The 14,068-nt window shown below is 48.4% G+C and overlaps 1 protein-coding gene across 2 annotated transcripts in view; it reads left to right on the top strand.

The window, feature by feature from the left end:
- The window catches only part of LOC116942795 (endothelin-converting enzyme 1), a 67,126-nt gene that overhangs the window by 19,982 nt on the left and 33,076 nt on the right, over nucleotides 1-14,068 (top strand). For both annotated transcript variants that reach the window (XM_076067554.1, XM_032955063.2), the window contains 3 exons: nucleotides 7,444-7,630; nucleotides 10,363-10,457; nucleotides 10,929-11,052. In XM_076067554.1, coding sequence (XP_075923669.1) covers nucleotides 7,444-7,630; nucleotides 10,363-10,457; nucleotides 10,929-11,052 — 406 coding nt within the window. The remainder of the gene's footprint in view (nucleotides 1-7,443; nucleotides 7,631-10,362; nucleotides 10,458-10,928; nucleotides 11,053-14,068) is intronic.

The following is a 14,068-nucleotide window of genomic DNA, read 5'->3' as shown; positions in this document are numbered from 1 at the left end:
ATAAACATAAATCTATATATATATGATGAGAAAATCTATCGCAACATAAAAATAGTGCGTGCCAGAAAATAGGAAGTTTCAAACAACACACAGACATGCGTGAATAGAACACAGTCTACATGCATTCTACAACAATCAACAGGTCCTGAAGAACTGCAACAGCAATGATACACAGAGATAGACAACTATGGACCAGTTTTGTTCTTAGTCGGACTCATCAGCACAGTATAGTCACACATGCTCACTGCTGCAGACTCTGTCAGTTGGTCATATTTGTGAAATGTATTTAGACAAGAGGAGCACTCTGCAGTACTTTGGGAACTGACAACGATTCTTATGTAAGGCACAGGGGTTGAGTGCTTTTGTCGGCATGTTTGTGTTGTTTGAAACTGAAGAGCCCAGCTGTCTGAGCACAGGCAGACTCATGATGGTCAGACTCAACCAATGCCACGACAGTGAGCTATTTACATTTCATTATTCAGTAAGTCTCTGTCGCTTCGAAATCCTGTTGTGTGAATGTGATATATTCACTCAGAGTACATTATAAGTTCAGATCATAATCTGTTCAGATCAGATGCCGCCCCTTCATCTCATAGCTAACATCAATTTTTGTTGATGTTTAAACCATAGAGTTTTTGTTACCGTTTTAAGGACCCAAAGGGTTGGTGCACTAAACGTTCATTATTTCTCAGGTTGCCATTGAAGTTTTAGCCCCCGCTATGAAACTTTCGGTGCGTTGATTATTGCCCCCAATGGCCATCGTCGCTGTAAACGGAGTTGGCCCCAGGATCGAGGCCGGGGAGGAGCACCTCCACTCGAACGCCAGCACGGGACGCCCGGGGCAGCTCCAACGTACAGTTGCGGTGTAGGGGTTGAGCACCCCCTACACCGCCACCAGTGTGCAGCCTCCGGGCAAACCGATGCGCCGTCAATGGGCACACCGGAGCGCCACCGCAGCAAATTCCAGTGTGCTGCGGTATTTTGGGAATGACAGTAAAGGAAACAACCTGACTGTTCCCAGGCCAGGAGAGACTAACTCTCAATATCCGTGCCGTTGAGTGGCCTAAGGAAGCCTCCACCTCCATCCCCCCCACCCCCCGCTTTCCTCTCTCTATCCGTCGGTCGCACGTGTGGAGTATGGCGGATAGCCGACAACCCTCACTCCCAGCCCTCTCAACTCTCTTTTGCGATTGCAGAGTTGGGCAGTGTTGTGCGAAGTTCAAGTCAGCTGGATAGTGAGTGCTGTGGAATGAACAAGGTTGAAAAGCACTGCCTTCCATGAACATTGGAATTGCATCGAATAATCAATTCAAGGACATTTCCCGCACCTTCCGATTAGCACGGTTGGCTACGTACGGTGTAAAAGAGGTTCAAAATACATACAAGCAACCATGGACAGAGTTATGATCTCATCAGCATGATTCGACTCCACAATTTAATGAATTGTTACTGTCTGTGGTCACAACTTGTGTTTATACAATTGTAGAGCCTGTGGAATCTACTGCAGTTGCTGATTTCGAGTTCTATTCAATTCTTACCTCTGCCAATATGTTCTGGATTCAAATGCCAATGTAGATGTCTGCTAGCCACGAGAGGGCTTTAGGAGAAAGTTTGTGAAGTTTTTCTTTTCCTCCATTGAGGAAGTGCATACTACAGCGGTTCACTGTATGGTCCATAGTTTGGGTTGCATGCCCACAATTGCACTACTGTGGCTTGTCTTTAACTTTCCTTTCATGATAGAAGATGTGCCCATCAGCTTGTTGATGTTTTCACTGAGTGAAGAATTGTCGCACGCACACACACACGAAGGCGTCCAACCCTCAATGCACAGCGCGATACATGGGCCCTGAGCTTGTGTGTCATTTCTCAGGGTCAACGGTGAAGGTCCATTATTGTGCTCAATAATGCGACGTCGAACTTGGTGGACGTCAACTCTCAGCCGTCCGTGTAAACAGAGACACGGTAGCCGTGTATGTATTGTATGTCGAACTTATTTCGCGCCGTACGTAGCCAACCGTGCTAATTGGAGGTGCAGATGTGGGGTGGGGTTGGTGACGCGAGCGGGTCGGTACAGGTGAGCGATTGCCGTAGGCGACACGGCCGAGGTGAGACGGGACCCATGGAGTTGTTTTGCCGAGTCATGGTGCTAAGGTGCGGTGCCTCCTCCAGGCGCGACCGACGGGGTAGACTCGCCGACTCGCACTGCGTGCCCCCCCCTACCTGGTGTTCAGTTTCTCGGCGCCATCTCGGGTGGTGACACTGAGGCGCGTGCAGGTGGTAATAACATTGAACAGTAATACTCACAACCTGCCTTTGTGAAAAGAAAAGGTCAGATTCATCGACTAAAGTTGTAAGTGTTTGATGTTGTAAGGTGATTGGCTACTGACATTCCCGCATGAAAGGCCCACAACCTCGGTGGATTTGAATTGCGATCATTTTGCATTCACATCTGTTCATGCAAATGTAGGCTAAATTTGCATGCCCCCCGTAGCTTCTGCTGCAGTTGCTCAAGATTTACGCTCCAGGGAGTGTACAGGAGTTCCAGGCGGGTAAGTCTTGTAATCGTTCCCTAGTTTTCTTCAGCACGTGCAACCCGCAGCACGTTGCCGACTTCCGGGAATTACTCCGATCAGGGCCCCGGAACTCCCCTCACCAGCTTCTTTTAACCCTAAAAGAGTTTTATTTTTTCCCGGTTAGATTGCATAAATATAAATGTGTTGTTAAACCTACAACCACCCGACACAACAATCGGTAAGGTTTGCCACGTAAACAAAACCTGCCAGATAGTTACAACTTCAGCACACACCGGTGTGTTAGAGAGTAAACCTCACTACAACATTCACAATTCTATTGCCGTGACGTTTCGCCGGTAATTAGAACCAGCTTCATCAGGCGACGGACAGAATCTGTGGAGAAATCCTCATCCTGTTTCGGTCTTAAATAGAGGGATGAATGTCATGTCGTCACTATGAGCTAATCGGGTGCGAAGACCAGCATGGAGGTTGTGTTAATGTAGTCATATGGATTACAATGGGTATATATTATGTATGTCACATTACCATTTTTTGGGTCCATGAATATTTCCTCCATCCGACCCCTCGTTTACATTTAACTTTGCCCGGGCTTTTACAAATTAACCTCTCTGCCAATCAGATTTGAGTGTTTCACCACCCTCCATTCAGATTGTGTGCACAACGCATCAGCTCTCCATGTGACAGATCACTCGTGGGAATTGAGCACCTTATTTCAACTCAAGTCCTTAAGACTCGATTGCTATTAATTGTTGATTTATTTACATAATAGGATTCACCGCTCGTTCCTTGCACAAGTATAGATTGTATAGATTTCCACCACTATATGTTCACGTCACTATAAATCTCTAGATTCACTCCACTGCTGATTCTACAGATTCTCACCACCTCTGATTAGCACGGTTGGCTACGTACGGTCCGCAAGAAGTTCAACACCCATACGAGAGTCTACAGATTCTCACCACTGTATATTCTATAGATCTACACCACTGAGAGTCTCTATGCGCCTCAAGAGCAGTAAAAAGAGAAAGGATCTGTGAATCTAATAGTGCATCAATTTCATTGTGGAAGCGTCATGGCGGCGAGACGTTAACGACCTCGCCTGATATGCATGAGGTAGTGGGTTTGATCCCCACCCTGACTCCTTTATGTATGGAGTTTTATGTTCTTCCCATGGTCGCGTTGATTTTTCTCCAGGTCCTCCGGTTTTTGCCTCCACATTTATAAACATGCATTTAGAGTATGTGTATGATATAAATTTCCACATACAGTGAGGGAAAACAGTATTTGATCATCTGCTGATTTTGTACGTTTGCCCACTGACAAAAAAATGATCAGTCTATAATTTTAATGGTAGGTTTATTTGAACAGTGAGAGAGAATAACAACAACAAAATCCAAAAAACGCTTGTCAAAAATGTTATAAATTTGTGTGCTGGTGGCCGTGAGCAGGAATTAAACTCTGGTCGCCGGGTTCATAGTGCAGAGCTCAAACACACATGGACACACGTACATTTCTGTTGTCATTTAGGTATCACAGTGTTCCATAAGCAGTGCCACGGTGGCGAGATGTTAACTCCCTCGCCCGGTATGCAGAAGGTCATGGGTTTGATGCATATTTGGAGTTTGCATGTTCTAACCGTGGTCGCGTGGATTTTTCTCCGGGTCCTCTGGTTTTTCCCTCCACATTTAGAATCAACATCACGCGTTTTAGAGAATTTGGCTGCGATACATTTCCACATGAAGCCACTTCGTTGAGCTGTCGTTTGTGGCCAGGTCGCTTCTGATAAAGAGTTATATCGCCCAGTGGGCCTTAAACCTGGTGCAAAAAAATATTTTAAAAAATATTTCTTGTACAATAATTTAAACCTGTTTTCGGACCAGTTGGTCTGGATCCACTGATTTTGATTTGGATGGAATGTGCGCAGCAGTAGTGGCTCTGATCTCTTCGACGGAAGTCTCGGGGGTTGAAATAAAAACTCGTTTCTCCAAAACCCTGGGTTTAAACAACTTACAAAACACTCAAACAATTACTGTATCTCACATGCTGGCTTTCACGATGAGATGATGCAATAGCTTTGATATGTTGTGTTTCGTTCCGCACACACGTTTGGTGTCGCGATTGCACTATGTACGTGTGTATGTTGAACTTCTTTTGCACCGTACGAAGCCAACCGTGCTAATCGGAGGTGCGTTGTACAATACAAGCAATATAGGCGTGGAGAGGGGAGACCTTCCTGAGCTGCGCTGCGCAGTTTGTGTCGCGTGACACAAGTGTTATCTCAATAAGAACAGGAATCCAACACCTTCCATGAACTCCGTGACACATCACTCCCGGCGCTGTCGTGAGCCTGAATTAACGTAACAACATCACGTCGTTCAATCGCATAATTAAATTGAACCCTTATTTAATATCCTGCCGTACTATGGCAATCACCATCTCAAAGCACCTTGCGAGTTTACAGCACTGCCGAGGAATAAGGGCGCAACAATTGGGTGACGGTAAAACAAAACGTCAAAACCGTTGCCTTTTTCATGAAAAAACAAACAAATCCGTATTGAACGCGCGCACAGGGCGACATTTCTGGTCCTTTGCAACTTAAGTGGGCCCTCGGACACGGTGGTGATGGAGAGTGCGGTGGGGTGGTATTGTAGCCGTCAGCGCTACGCTGCGCTACGAACCTGACGACCCGGGTTCGATTCCCGCTCACGACCAACACCCAGTTGTGATGATTATCTGAACTGGTCGTGGGCCTCCCCTAGGTCGACTTAGCCTCAAATGAGTACCTGGTGCGATGTGTAAACATCGCCACTGGGGACACAAAGGCGGCCGGGCATGGTGTTGGCCACCCACCCTCTTCGTGTGCGGTGTCGGCCTTCATAGGTGCTGCTCACTAACAGCACTTGCGCCTACAGTCTGTTAAGGCTACACGGGCGGGGGGGGAAGTCTTTGGTGAGGCGTGGGAGCCTCGCGGGTGGAGAGATGCGGAAATGCTCGGCCCGGCCCGTTGGCCCATTGGCCCGACCCAGCCCGCCGGCCCGTTCGGCCTACGTGAGCGTGGCGGTCTGGCAACGGCTCCACCCTCCACCCTCCACTACCCCGGGGCCGAGTCCCGTGACCGACGCGGCCCACGTGATGGCAGCAGCGCGTGCCTTTGTGTCTGCTCACGTGACTTACCCGCATTGTTCTTCACGGCAAACCTGCAATGCAGCATTCTTAGCTGCTGGCTCACCCAGAAAGAAAACTTTAAGCGGTGGTAAACGTTTCACTATCTAGCACCCTTAAATTGCGACATCGTCATATTCTTCTCTTTAAAGGACCATAAACTCATTTCCCAGGGATCGGCTTTAAAATGCCCTGACATCAACACTTGGTCTTCTTGGGCAATGCACAAACAACGAGGAGTATTTATCGGCAGATTCTCCAACTTTGTGTTCTTGAGATTTTAACAACAGCTTGATAAGGAAAGAGGAAGCACCCTACAAAGAGACAAAGATCCCCCATTTAGCCTTAACAGACTATTGGGGAAAGTGCTCCTCGCAGAGCACCTATGAAGGCCAGCACGGCACACGAGGGGGTGGGTGGTCATCGTCACACCCAGCCACCTTTGTTTCCCTCTTGTCCATGTTTACATGCCGCACCAGGTACTTATTTGAGGGTGAGCCAGATGATCGTCATTGGTGTTGGGCGTGAGCGTGAATCGAAATGAGGTAGTCACGTTCGTAGTGCAACGTGCTAACTGCTGCACTACCACTCCCCACTACAGAGAGACACAGAGCCAGAGACTGATTTGTCGAAATACAGACATGGAGAGACACAGATTCGTGAGGAGAGAGAGGTGAGTGCAGAGAGAGGACTCGATCATTAATTGCAGGCGTTTACGAACTTCAGTCCATTATTGCTATGGGGCAGTGCCCATGATAAAAAAAAGTAAACGGGTGGAGAGTGCTCACCTGGACTGGAGAATTGACTCTGCCACCTGTGTGGGAGCGTCTGGGGTAGACGCTGAGCTTCAGCGGAAACAGGCCACAGCAGCTGACACGTTCAGCAGTGAGTAACGTGAGCTAGAGGCTAGAGACAGGCAGGTCGTTGCCGAGAAACATCTGGAAGTTCACCGGCGTCGGTTCAACCAAGGATTACTGCTGATGAGACACTGAATACGAAAAAAATGGGTCCAGTGTTTTTCTTGTGTTGAACTAAGACTGCCAAAATGCACTCCCAGAAGGAAGGCCGTGTGGCTAATCGGATGTGTAGCTTTTGTTTTTTTTTATAATGTGGAGACACAGATGGGAAGGAGGAGTCTTGTCTGCTTTTTACAAAGGGGCCAGGACACCGCCGCTACTGCTGCTGCCCGCGTGGTGGCGGGTGAGGTCTGCAATTTGGACAGAAAGAAAGTGGCCGTGCAATCGATCACATAGCGGTGACCTCCAGCACTTTTCCTGATTCCTACGACACGAGCGGACAGGCAAATGGTTGAAAGCCTCGTAAGCAGTGCGTTACTTACGGAACAACCGAACTTGCAAATCGCATAACCGACGCTGTTTCTTTTACCAAGGGGTGTGCGCTGAACGGGACGTTTTGCTATCTGGACGGACGATCTGCCTCGTCTGGAACTGAGGCTATCAAGTCCTATTCAAATGGGACGCAGAGTTACAGTAGTGACTCGGCTCAGCGACAGTACGTGCGCCGCTTTGCTGCAGAAGTTGACGGTTCGAATCCAGCGGTCGCCTTGATTCGTACTGCGGCTGTGTTCACAATGCTGCACACCGTCTACTTCATGTTGCAGATCCCGGGGTCCCTCCGCTTTTGCTTGGTGCTCTCTACTTTCTGCCATGAGCAAGATAACTGTCAGATGTTGGCGCTCCTGTGAGACTCCTCTCTCTCCCGCTTGTGCCTGACCTGTTCCTCGCAGGTCGAGCCACAGCTGAGCCTCTCTGATCCGCAAGCCAGGCCAGAAGAGGGGGACGACGCCGCGAGGGTGGTGGATGGCACACGGAGCGTGCTGAGCCTCAAGGCCGTGCGTGCCCTGCTGGGCCTGGTAGCCGTTCTCGCCATCGCGTTTGCCGGTGTGCTCGCCGCTCTCGTCGTCAACATCAAGGGTACGCTACGCACGTGGCCTCTCGCAGGCTCGTGAGAGGTCTCCTACACGCAGTGAGCACGTTAGAGGTCTCCTACACGCAGTGAGCTCGTTAGAGGTCTCCTACACGCAGTGAGCACGTTAGAGGTCTCCTACACGCAGTGAGCACGTTAGAGGTCTCCTACACTCAGTGAGCACTTTAGAGGTCTCCTACACTCAGTGAGCACTTTAGAGGTCTCCTACACTCAGTGAGCTCGTTAGAGGTCTCCTACACTAAGTGAGCTAGTTAGAGGTCTCCTACACCCAGCACGTTAGAGGTCTCCTACACTAAGTGAGCTCGTTAGAGGTCTCCTACACTAAGTGAGCTAGTTAGAGGTCTCCTACACTCAGTGAGCACGTTAGAGATCTCCTACACTCAGTGAGCACGTTAGAAGTCTCCACGCAGTGAGCACGTTAGAGGTCTCCTTCACGCAGTGAGCACGTTAGAGGTCTCCTACACTCAGTGAGCTCGTTAAAGGTCTCCTACACTCAGCACGTTAGAGGTCTCCTACACTCAGTGAGCACGTTAGAGGTCTCCTACACTCAGTGAACTCGTTAGAGGTCTCCTACACTCAGTGAACTCGTTAGAGGTCTCCTACACTCAGTGAGCACGTTAGAGGTCTCCTACACTCAGTGAGCACGTTAGAGGTCTCCTACACTCAGTGAACTCGTTAGAGGTCTCCTACACTCAGTGAGCACGTTAGAGGTCTCCTACACTCAGTGAGCACGTTAGAGGTCTCCTACACTCAGTGAACTCGTTAGAGGTCTCCTACACTCAGTGAGCTCGTTAGAGGTCTCCTACACGCAGTGAGCACGTTAGAGGTCTCCTACACTCAGTGAGCACGTTAGAGGTCTCCTACACTCAGTGAGCACGTTAGAGGTCTCCTACACTCAGTGAGCACTTTAGAGGTCTCCTACACTCAGTGAGCTCGTTAGAGGTCTCCTACACTAAGTGAGCTAGTTAGAGGTCTCCTACACTCAGCATGTTAGAGGTCTCCTACACTAAGTGAGCTCGTTAGAGGTCTCCTACACTAAGTGAGCTAGTTAGAGGTCTCCTACACTCAGTGAGCACGTTAGAGATCTCCTACACTCAGTGAGCACGTTAGAAGTCTCCACGCAGTGAGCGCGTTAGAGGTCTCCTTCACGCAGTGAGCACGTTAGAGGTCTCCTACACTCAGTGAGCTCGTTAAAGGTCTCCTACACTCAGCACGTTAGAGGTCTCCTACACTCAGTGAGCACGTTAGAGGTCTCCTACACTCAGTGAACTCGTTAGAGGTCTCCTACACTCAGTGAACTCGTTAGAGGTCTCCTACACTCAGTGAGCACGTTAGAGGTCTCCTACACTCAGTGAGCACGTTAGAGGTCTCCTACACTCAGTGAACTCGTTAGAGGTCTCCTACACTCAGTGAGCTCGTTAGAGGTCTCCTACACGCAGTGAGCACGTTAGAGGTCTCCTACACTCAGTGAGCACGTTAGAGGTCTCCTACACTCAGTGAGCACGTTAGAGGTCTCCTACACTCAGTGAGCACGTTAGAGGTCTCCTACACTCAGTGAGCACATTAGAGGTCTCCTACACGCAGTGAGCACGTTAGAGGTCTCCTACACTCAGTGAGCACGTTAGAGGTCTCCTACACACAGTGAGCTCGTTAGAGGTCTCCTACACTCAGTGAGCACTTTAGAGGTCTCCTACACGCAGTGAGCACGTTAGAGGTCTCCTACACTCAGTGAGCACGTTAGAGGTCTCCTACACGCAGTGAGCACGTTAGAGGTCTCCTACACTCAGTGAGCTCGTTAGAGGTCTCCTACACTCAGTGAGCACGTTAGAGGTCTCCTACACGCAGTGAGCACGTTAGAGGTCTCCTACACTCAGTGAGCACGTTAGAGGTCTCCTACACTCAGTGAGCACGTTAGAGGTCTCCTACACGCAGTGAGCACGTTAGAGGTCTCCTACACTCAGTGAGCACGTTAGAGGTCTCCTACACTCAGTGAGCACGTTAGAGGTCTCCTACACTCAGTGAGCACGTTAGAGGTCTCCTACACTCAGTGAGCACGTTAGAGGTCTCCTACACGCAGTGAGCACGTTAGAGGTCTCCTACACGCAGTGAGCTCGTTAGAGGTCTCCTACACGCAGTGAGCACGTTAGAGGTCTCCTACATGCAGCACGTTAACACCTCGTCACCAGGTGTGAGCGAGCCGACTATTGCTGCCCCACCACATGAATAATAAAATGACTTTTTCCCATCCCATCAGCCACATTGCCTTGGTTCAACAACAATGTTGATTCAACAAGAGCGACCTCTGACTCGGTTTGGACATTCAGTGTTTCATCTGCAGAACCATTGCTGGTGAACTGCCAGAACTTGTTGTATTAACAAGGACCCTCTCTGTTAGATATGGGTCCGAGTTCGTCGCAAAAAATATATATAATGTGCAACGCGGAACAATCACGAGCACACCGGGACAAAATTAGTTTATGTTGCGTATTTTATAGTTTTCATTCGAAGCCAGCACCTATATCTAACAGAGAGGGTCCTGACTTAAGCGAGACTAACTGCTGATGAGACTTTTAGGAACGTGATGGAGTCAACAGTTTTCGTGTGCCAACCACCTGTATGAAATACCATTGTCATTAATATATTAATGATCAAGGTGCGCGCGTTGCAGTGATGTCCCCCGTGGGGGTTTACGAGCCCCGGCCCCCTGTCGCGTCTGTAGGCAAGGTGCCGCCGCCCGTGTGCCTGACTGACGTGTGCGTCAACGACGCGAGGCTCATGCTCAACTCTATGGATCCCACTGTCGAGCCGTGCCAGGTATGGAGACACGCGCCCGCCACAGTGGCATCACCACGGTTCACGCGTGAGGCTGGATGTAACCTTGAACGTCGTTGTGGAGAACATCATTAACGAGATGGTTAAGCGGACGATGCGCCTCCGTCCCATATCCATCTCTCCGCATAAAACATTTGCTCAAACCATCGGCCGCACGGCCATCTGGGAGTGCGTCGTTTGCAGACCAACAACCACAAATTAACATTCTTGCAGCATTGAATCAGAGCAAACTCTGCTCGGCTTTGACACATACAGTGTCTCATCGGCAGAGTGTGAGGCTGGGTGGGCTGGCCTCGCTTTGCAGTGAGTCGTGGGATAGGCTGCGATGCTTCGTGTCAACCCACGAGGACAAGTGGCAAAGGCATCGACTGCACTCCCCATTTGTGACCGTTGGTCTCGCCGTTTGCGTCGCGCGAGGCGATCTCAGCGCCGCCACCACTGTTTCTGTCGCAGGACTTTTACGCGTACGCGTGCGGCGCATGGCAACCCAATGAGCGGTTGCCCGGGGGTACCGCCAGCTGGAATCAACGCAACATCACATGGAACGGAAACCTCAAGTTCCTGCGCGACATCTTGGGTGGGTGCTGCCCGCCTCCTTAGGGAGAATGTTAAGAATGATATAAATGATGCCTCTTTCTCCTCTTTGTCTTTCTGAATAAAGATAAAAGTATATATTTTTACACAACCCATCAGCCGCACGACCTTCTGGGAGTGTATCTTAGCAGGAGCATTAGTTCAATAAAAGTAAACTCTGGACCAGTTTCTAAACTCGGTGTCACATCAGTAGGATTAGGCCTACTTGAACCAATGCTGTGAGTTGCCAGATGTTTAAAGACATGGACCCTCACTGTAACTCACTGTAATAAATGGGTCCTAGTTTAACGCAAAACTCCAATACATAACATTAAATTGCCTTCTGGTCATCTTGCAGAAGAGCAGGATTGGGAAGTTCATGAATATCTACGTAATTCATCAACCATTGCAAACTTCATCCACATCTCCATCATTAACTTTATCGGCAACATCATTTCCATCTTCATTTATCTTTATAAACATAATCATTCACACAATCATCGTTCTAATATCACTCGCCACTGATGTTAGTTATGGCTGGGTATCAACCTCAGGTCACTAATTTCATAGCGCCGTGTGCAAACCACGATGCCACCACTCCACTCAAGTCTTATTTGGTACATGATGTCATGGGACGGAAAACTCTGGTGTAGTCGTCTTTGGTTCTTTCGGTAAAGTCACGTAGAATGAGAATAAAATAATAAATTGATAAAATAAAATAACACAATAATATTCTCACGACGTTTCGGCCACAACACAAGCAGCCTTCATCAGGTGAAGGGACGAGACTGTCTGGTAGGACAGCGCTGGAGTGAAAAAGCCACGCTCAGATCACGACCTTTAAGCTGTGTGAGAAGAAACAAAGCGCCTTGACAAAGGAATTAGCATATAATTTAGCATTGAAATGGCTGAGTGATTAGCTTGTGACTGGTCACAGAAATGGCTATGTTAAAGTTAAAGCATACACATCCGCAGAGGCACCCCTTGACAAAGGAATTAGCATAGAATTTAGCATTGAAATAGCTAAGTTAAAGCATACACATCCGCAGAGGCACCCCTTGACAAAGGAATTATCATAGAATTTAGCTTTGAAATAGCTGAGTGATTAGCTTGTAACTGGTCACAGAAATAGCTATGTTAAAGTCAGAGCATACACATTCACCGAGGCACCTAGTACAAATCAAACAAGAGAATTTAGCATTGAAATAACTAGGCGAATTTAGCATTGAAATAACTGAGTGATTAGCTAGTGACTGGTCACAGAAATGGCTATGTTGAAGTCAAGGCCTACACATCTGAGCTATTCACAGTTACTGTGAATAGCTCAGATGTGTAGGCACAGTTACTGTGAATAGCTCAGATGTGTAGGCCTTGACTTAAACATAGCCATTTCTGTGACCAGTCACTAGCTAATCACTCAGTTATTTCAATGCTAAATTCGCCTAGTTATTTCAATGCTAAATTCTCCTGTTTGATTTGTACTAGGTGCCTCGGTGAATGTGTATGCTCTGACTTTAACATAGCTATTTCTGTGACCAGTTACAAGCTAATCACTCAGCTATTTCAATGCTAAATTCTATGATAATTCCTTTGTCAAGGGGTGCCTCTGCAGATGTGTATGCTTTAACTTAGCTATTTCAATGCTAAATTCTATGCTAATTCCTTTGTCAAGGGGTGCCTCTGCGGATGTGTATGCTTTAACTTTAACATAGCCATTTCTGTGACCAGTCACAAGCTAATCACTCAGCCATTTCAATACTAAATTATATGCTAATTCCTTTGTCAAGGCACTTTGTTTCTTCTCACACAGCTTAAAGGTCGTGATCTGAGCGTGGCTTTTTCACTCCAGCGCTGTCCTACCAGACAGTCTCGTCCCTTCACCTGATGAAGGCTGCTTGTGTTGTGGCCGAAACGTCGTGAGAATATTATTGTGTTATTTTATTTAATCAATTTATTATTTTATTCTCATTCTACGTGACTTTACCGAAAGAACCAAAGAAGATGAATCCTTGCAGTCACGAAAGCTTTAAATCCGGTGTAGTCCTCTGTAAATGTCGTAAGTTGAGTGAGGGATGCTGAGAGTGCTCAGGCCACACGCAGTTTTAGAACTGGGGTCGTTAAACAACAACCACCGCTAAACCGGTGACCGTTTGTGTCAACGGTTAGCGATTCCAAAAGCCAGGAACTGGCAACCGTTTCCTGTGGAGTTCAAGCAATGATCGCACCGATTGGCACGCGTGGATGTACTAACGGTACGGTGCAGCTCCTGGTTGGCCAGCGGCAGCCGTATTCCAGTGCCTAGGCCGAATCCAGTCCCCACGTGGTGCGGTCGTGCCTCGGCAAGATAAAACGGTAAAGGCCCAGCCCCCCAATTGCTCGATCACACCACTGCTCGTTTAAACGTTTCCACTAGGGGGAGTTCTGGAAGGGATTTGTTCTCCTCTTCCACGCTGACGAGATGCGTTGTACCCACACTTTACTCCACGACACGCAACCTGCCCATCGACGAACTGGAGTGCCCATTCACACCGCTAGGTGGACAGAGGTGGGGAGATTAAAATAGACTTGCCCCATGCTTTCAACTGCCACGCCACAAGATGGAATCGAACCACGTCCTCGAGACTCAAAGACACACAGACACACAGGGCTGTGCGTGTGTGTTCATCGTTATGCATGGTTTTACTTGCAGTTAACCAGCAACCGGGTTTGTTTTCGTTTTTACAACGCGGTTAGTGGCAGTGAAAGGGAGACGTTTTTAACGCCCCCCCCCCAATCACCACCCCCGTGCTTTCCCTCACCTTCAACCTCTCGTCTCAAATTCGGATTCCGTGCCCTGGCTTAATAAAGTACAACGTTCAAGCGTATTCTCCCGCCACGTAAAGGGGCTCACAGGACAAAAAAGAGGCGTTCGGGATTTTAAAATACAATATATTTCAATTCAGCATCCTTTAACACCTCGCAATACAAACGTTTGTGGGTCTAGGTCAGGGGTCGTCAACTTGCGGCTCTGGAGCCGCGTG

The sequence above is a fragment of the Petromyzon marinus genome, chromosome 16 (assembly GCF_048934315.1).
Source record: "Petromyzon marinus isolate PM22_M1 ecotype Great Lakes invasive population chromosome 16, UKy_Petmar_22M1.pri1.0, whole genome shotgun sequence".
NCBI classification, from domain to species: Eukaryota; Metazoa; Chordata; class Hyperoartia; order Petromyzontiformes; family Petromyzontidae; genus Petromyzon; species Petromyzon marinus.
The sequence above is the reverse complement of the archived record's forward strand: the minus strand, read 5'-3'. Positions and strand labels throughout refer to the sequence as shown.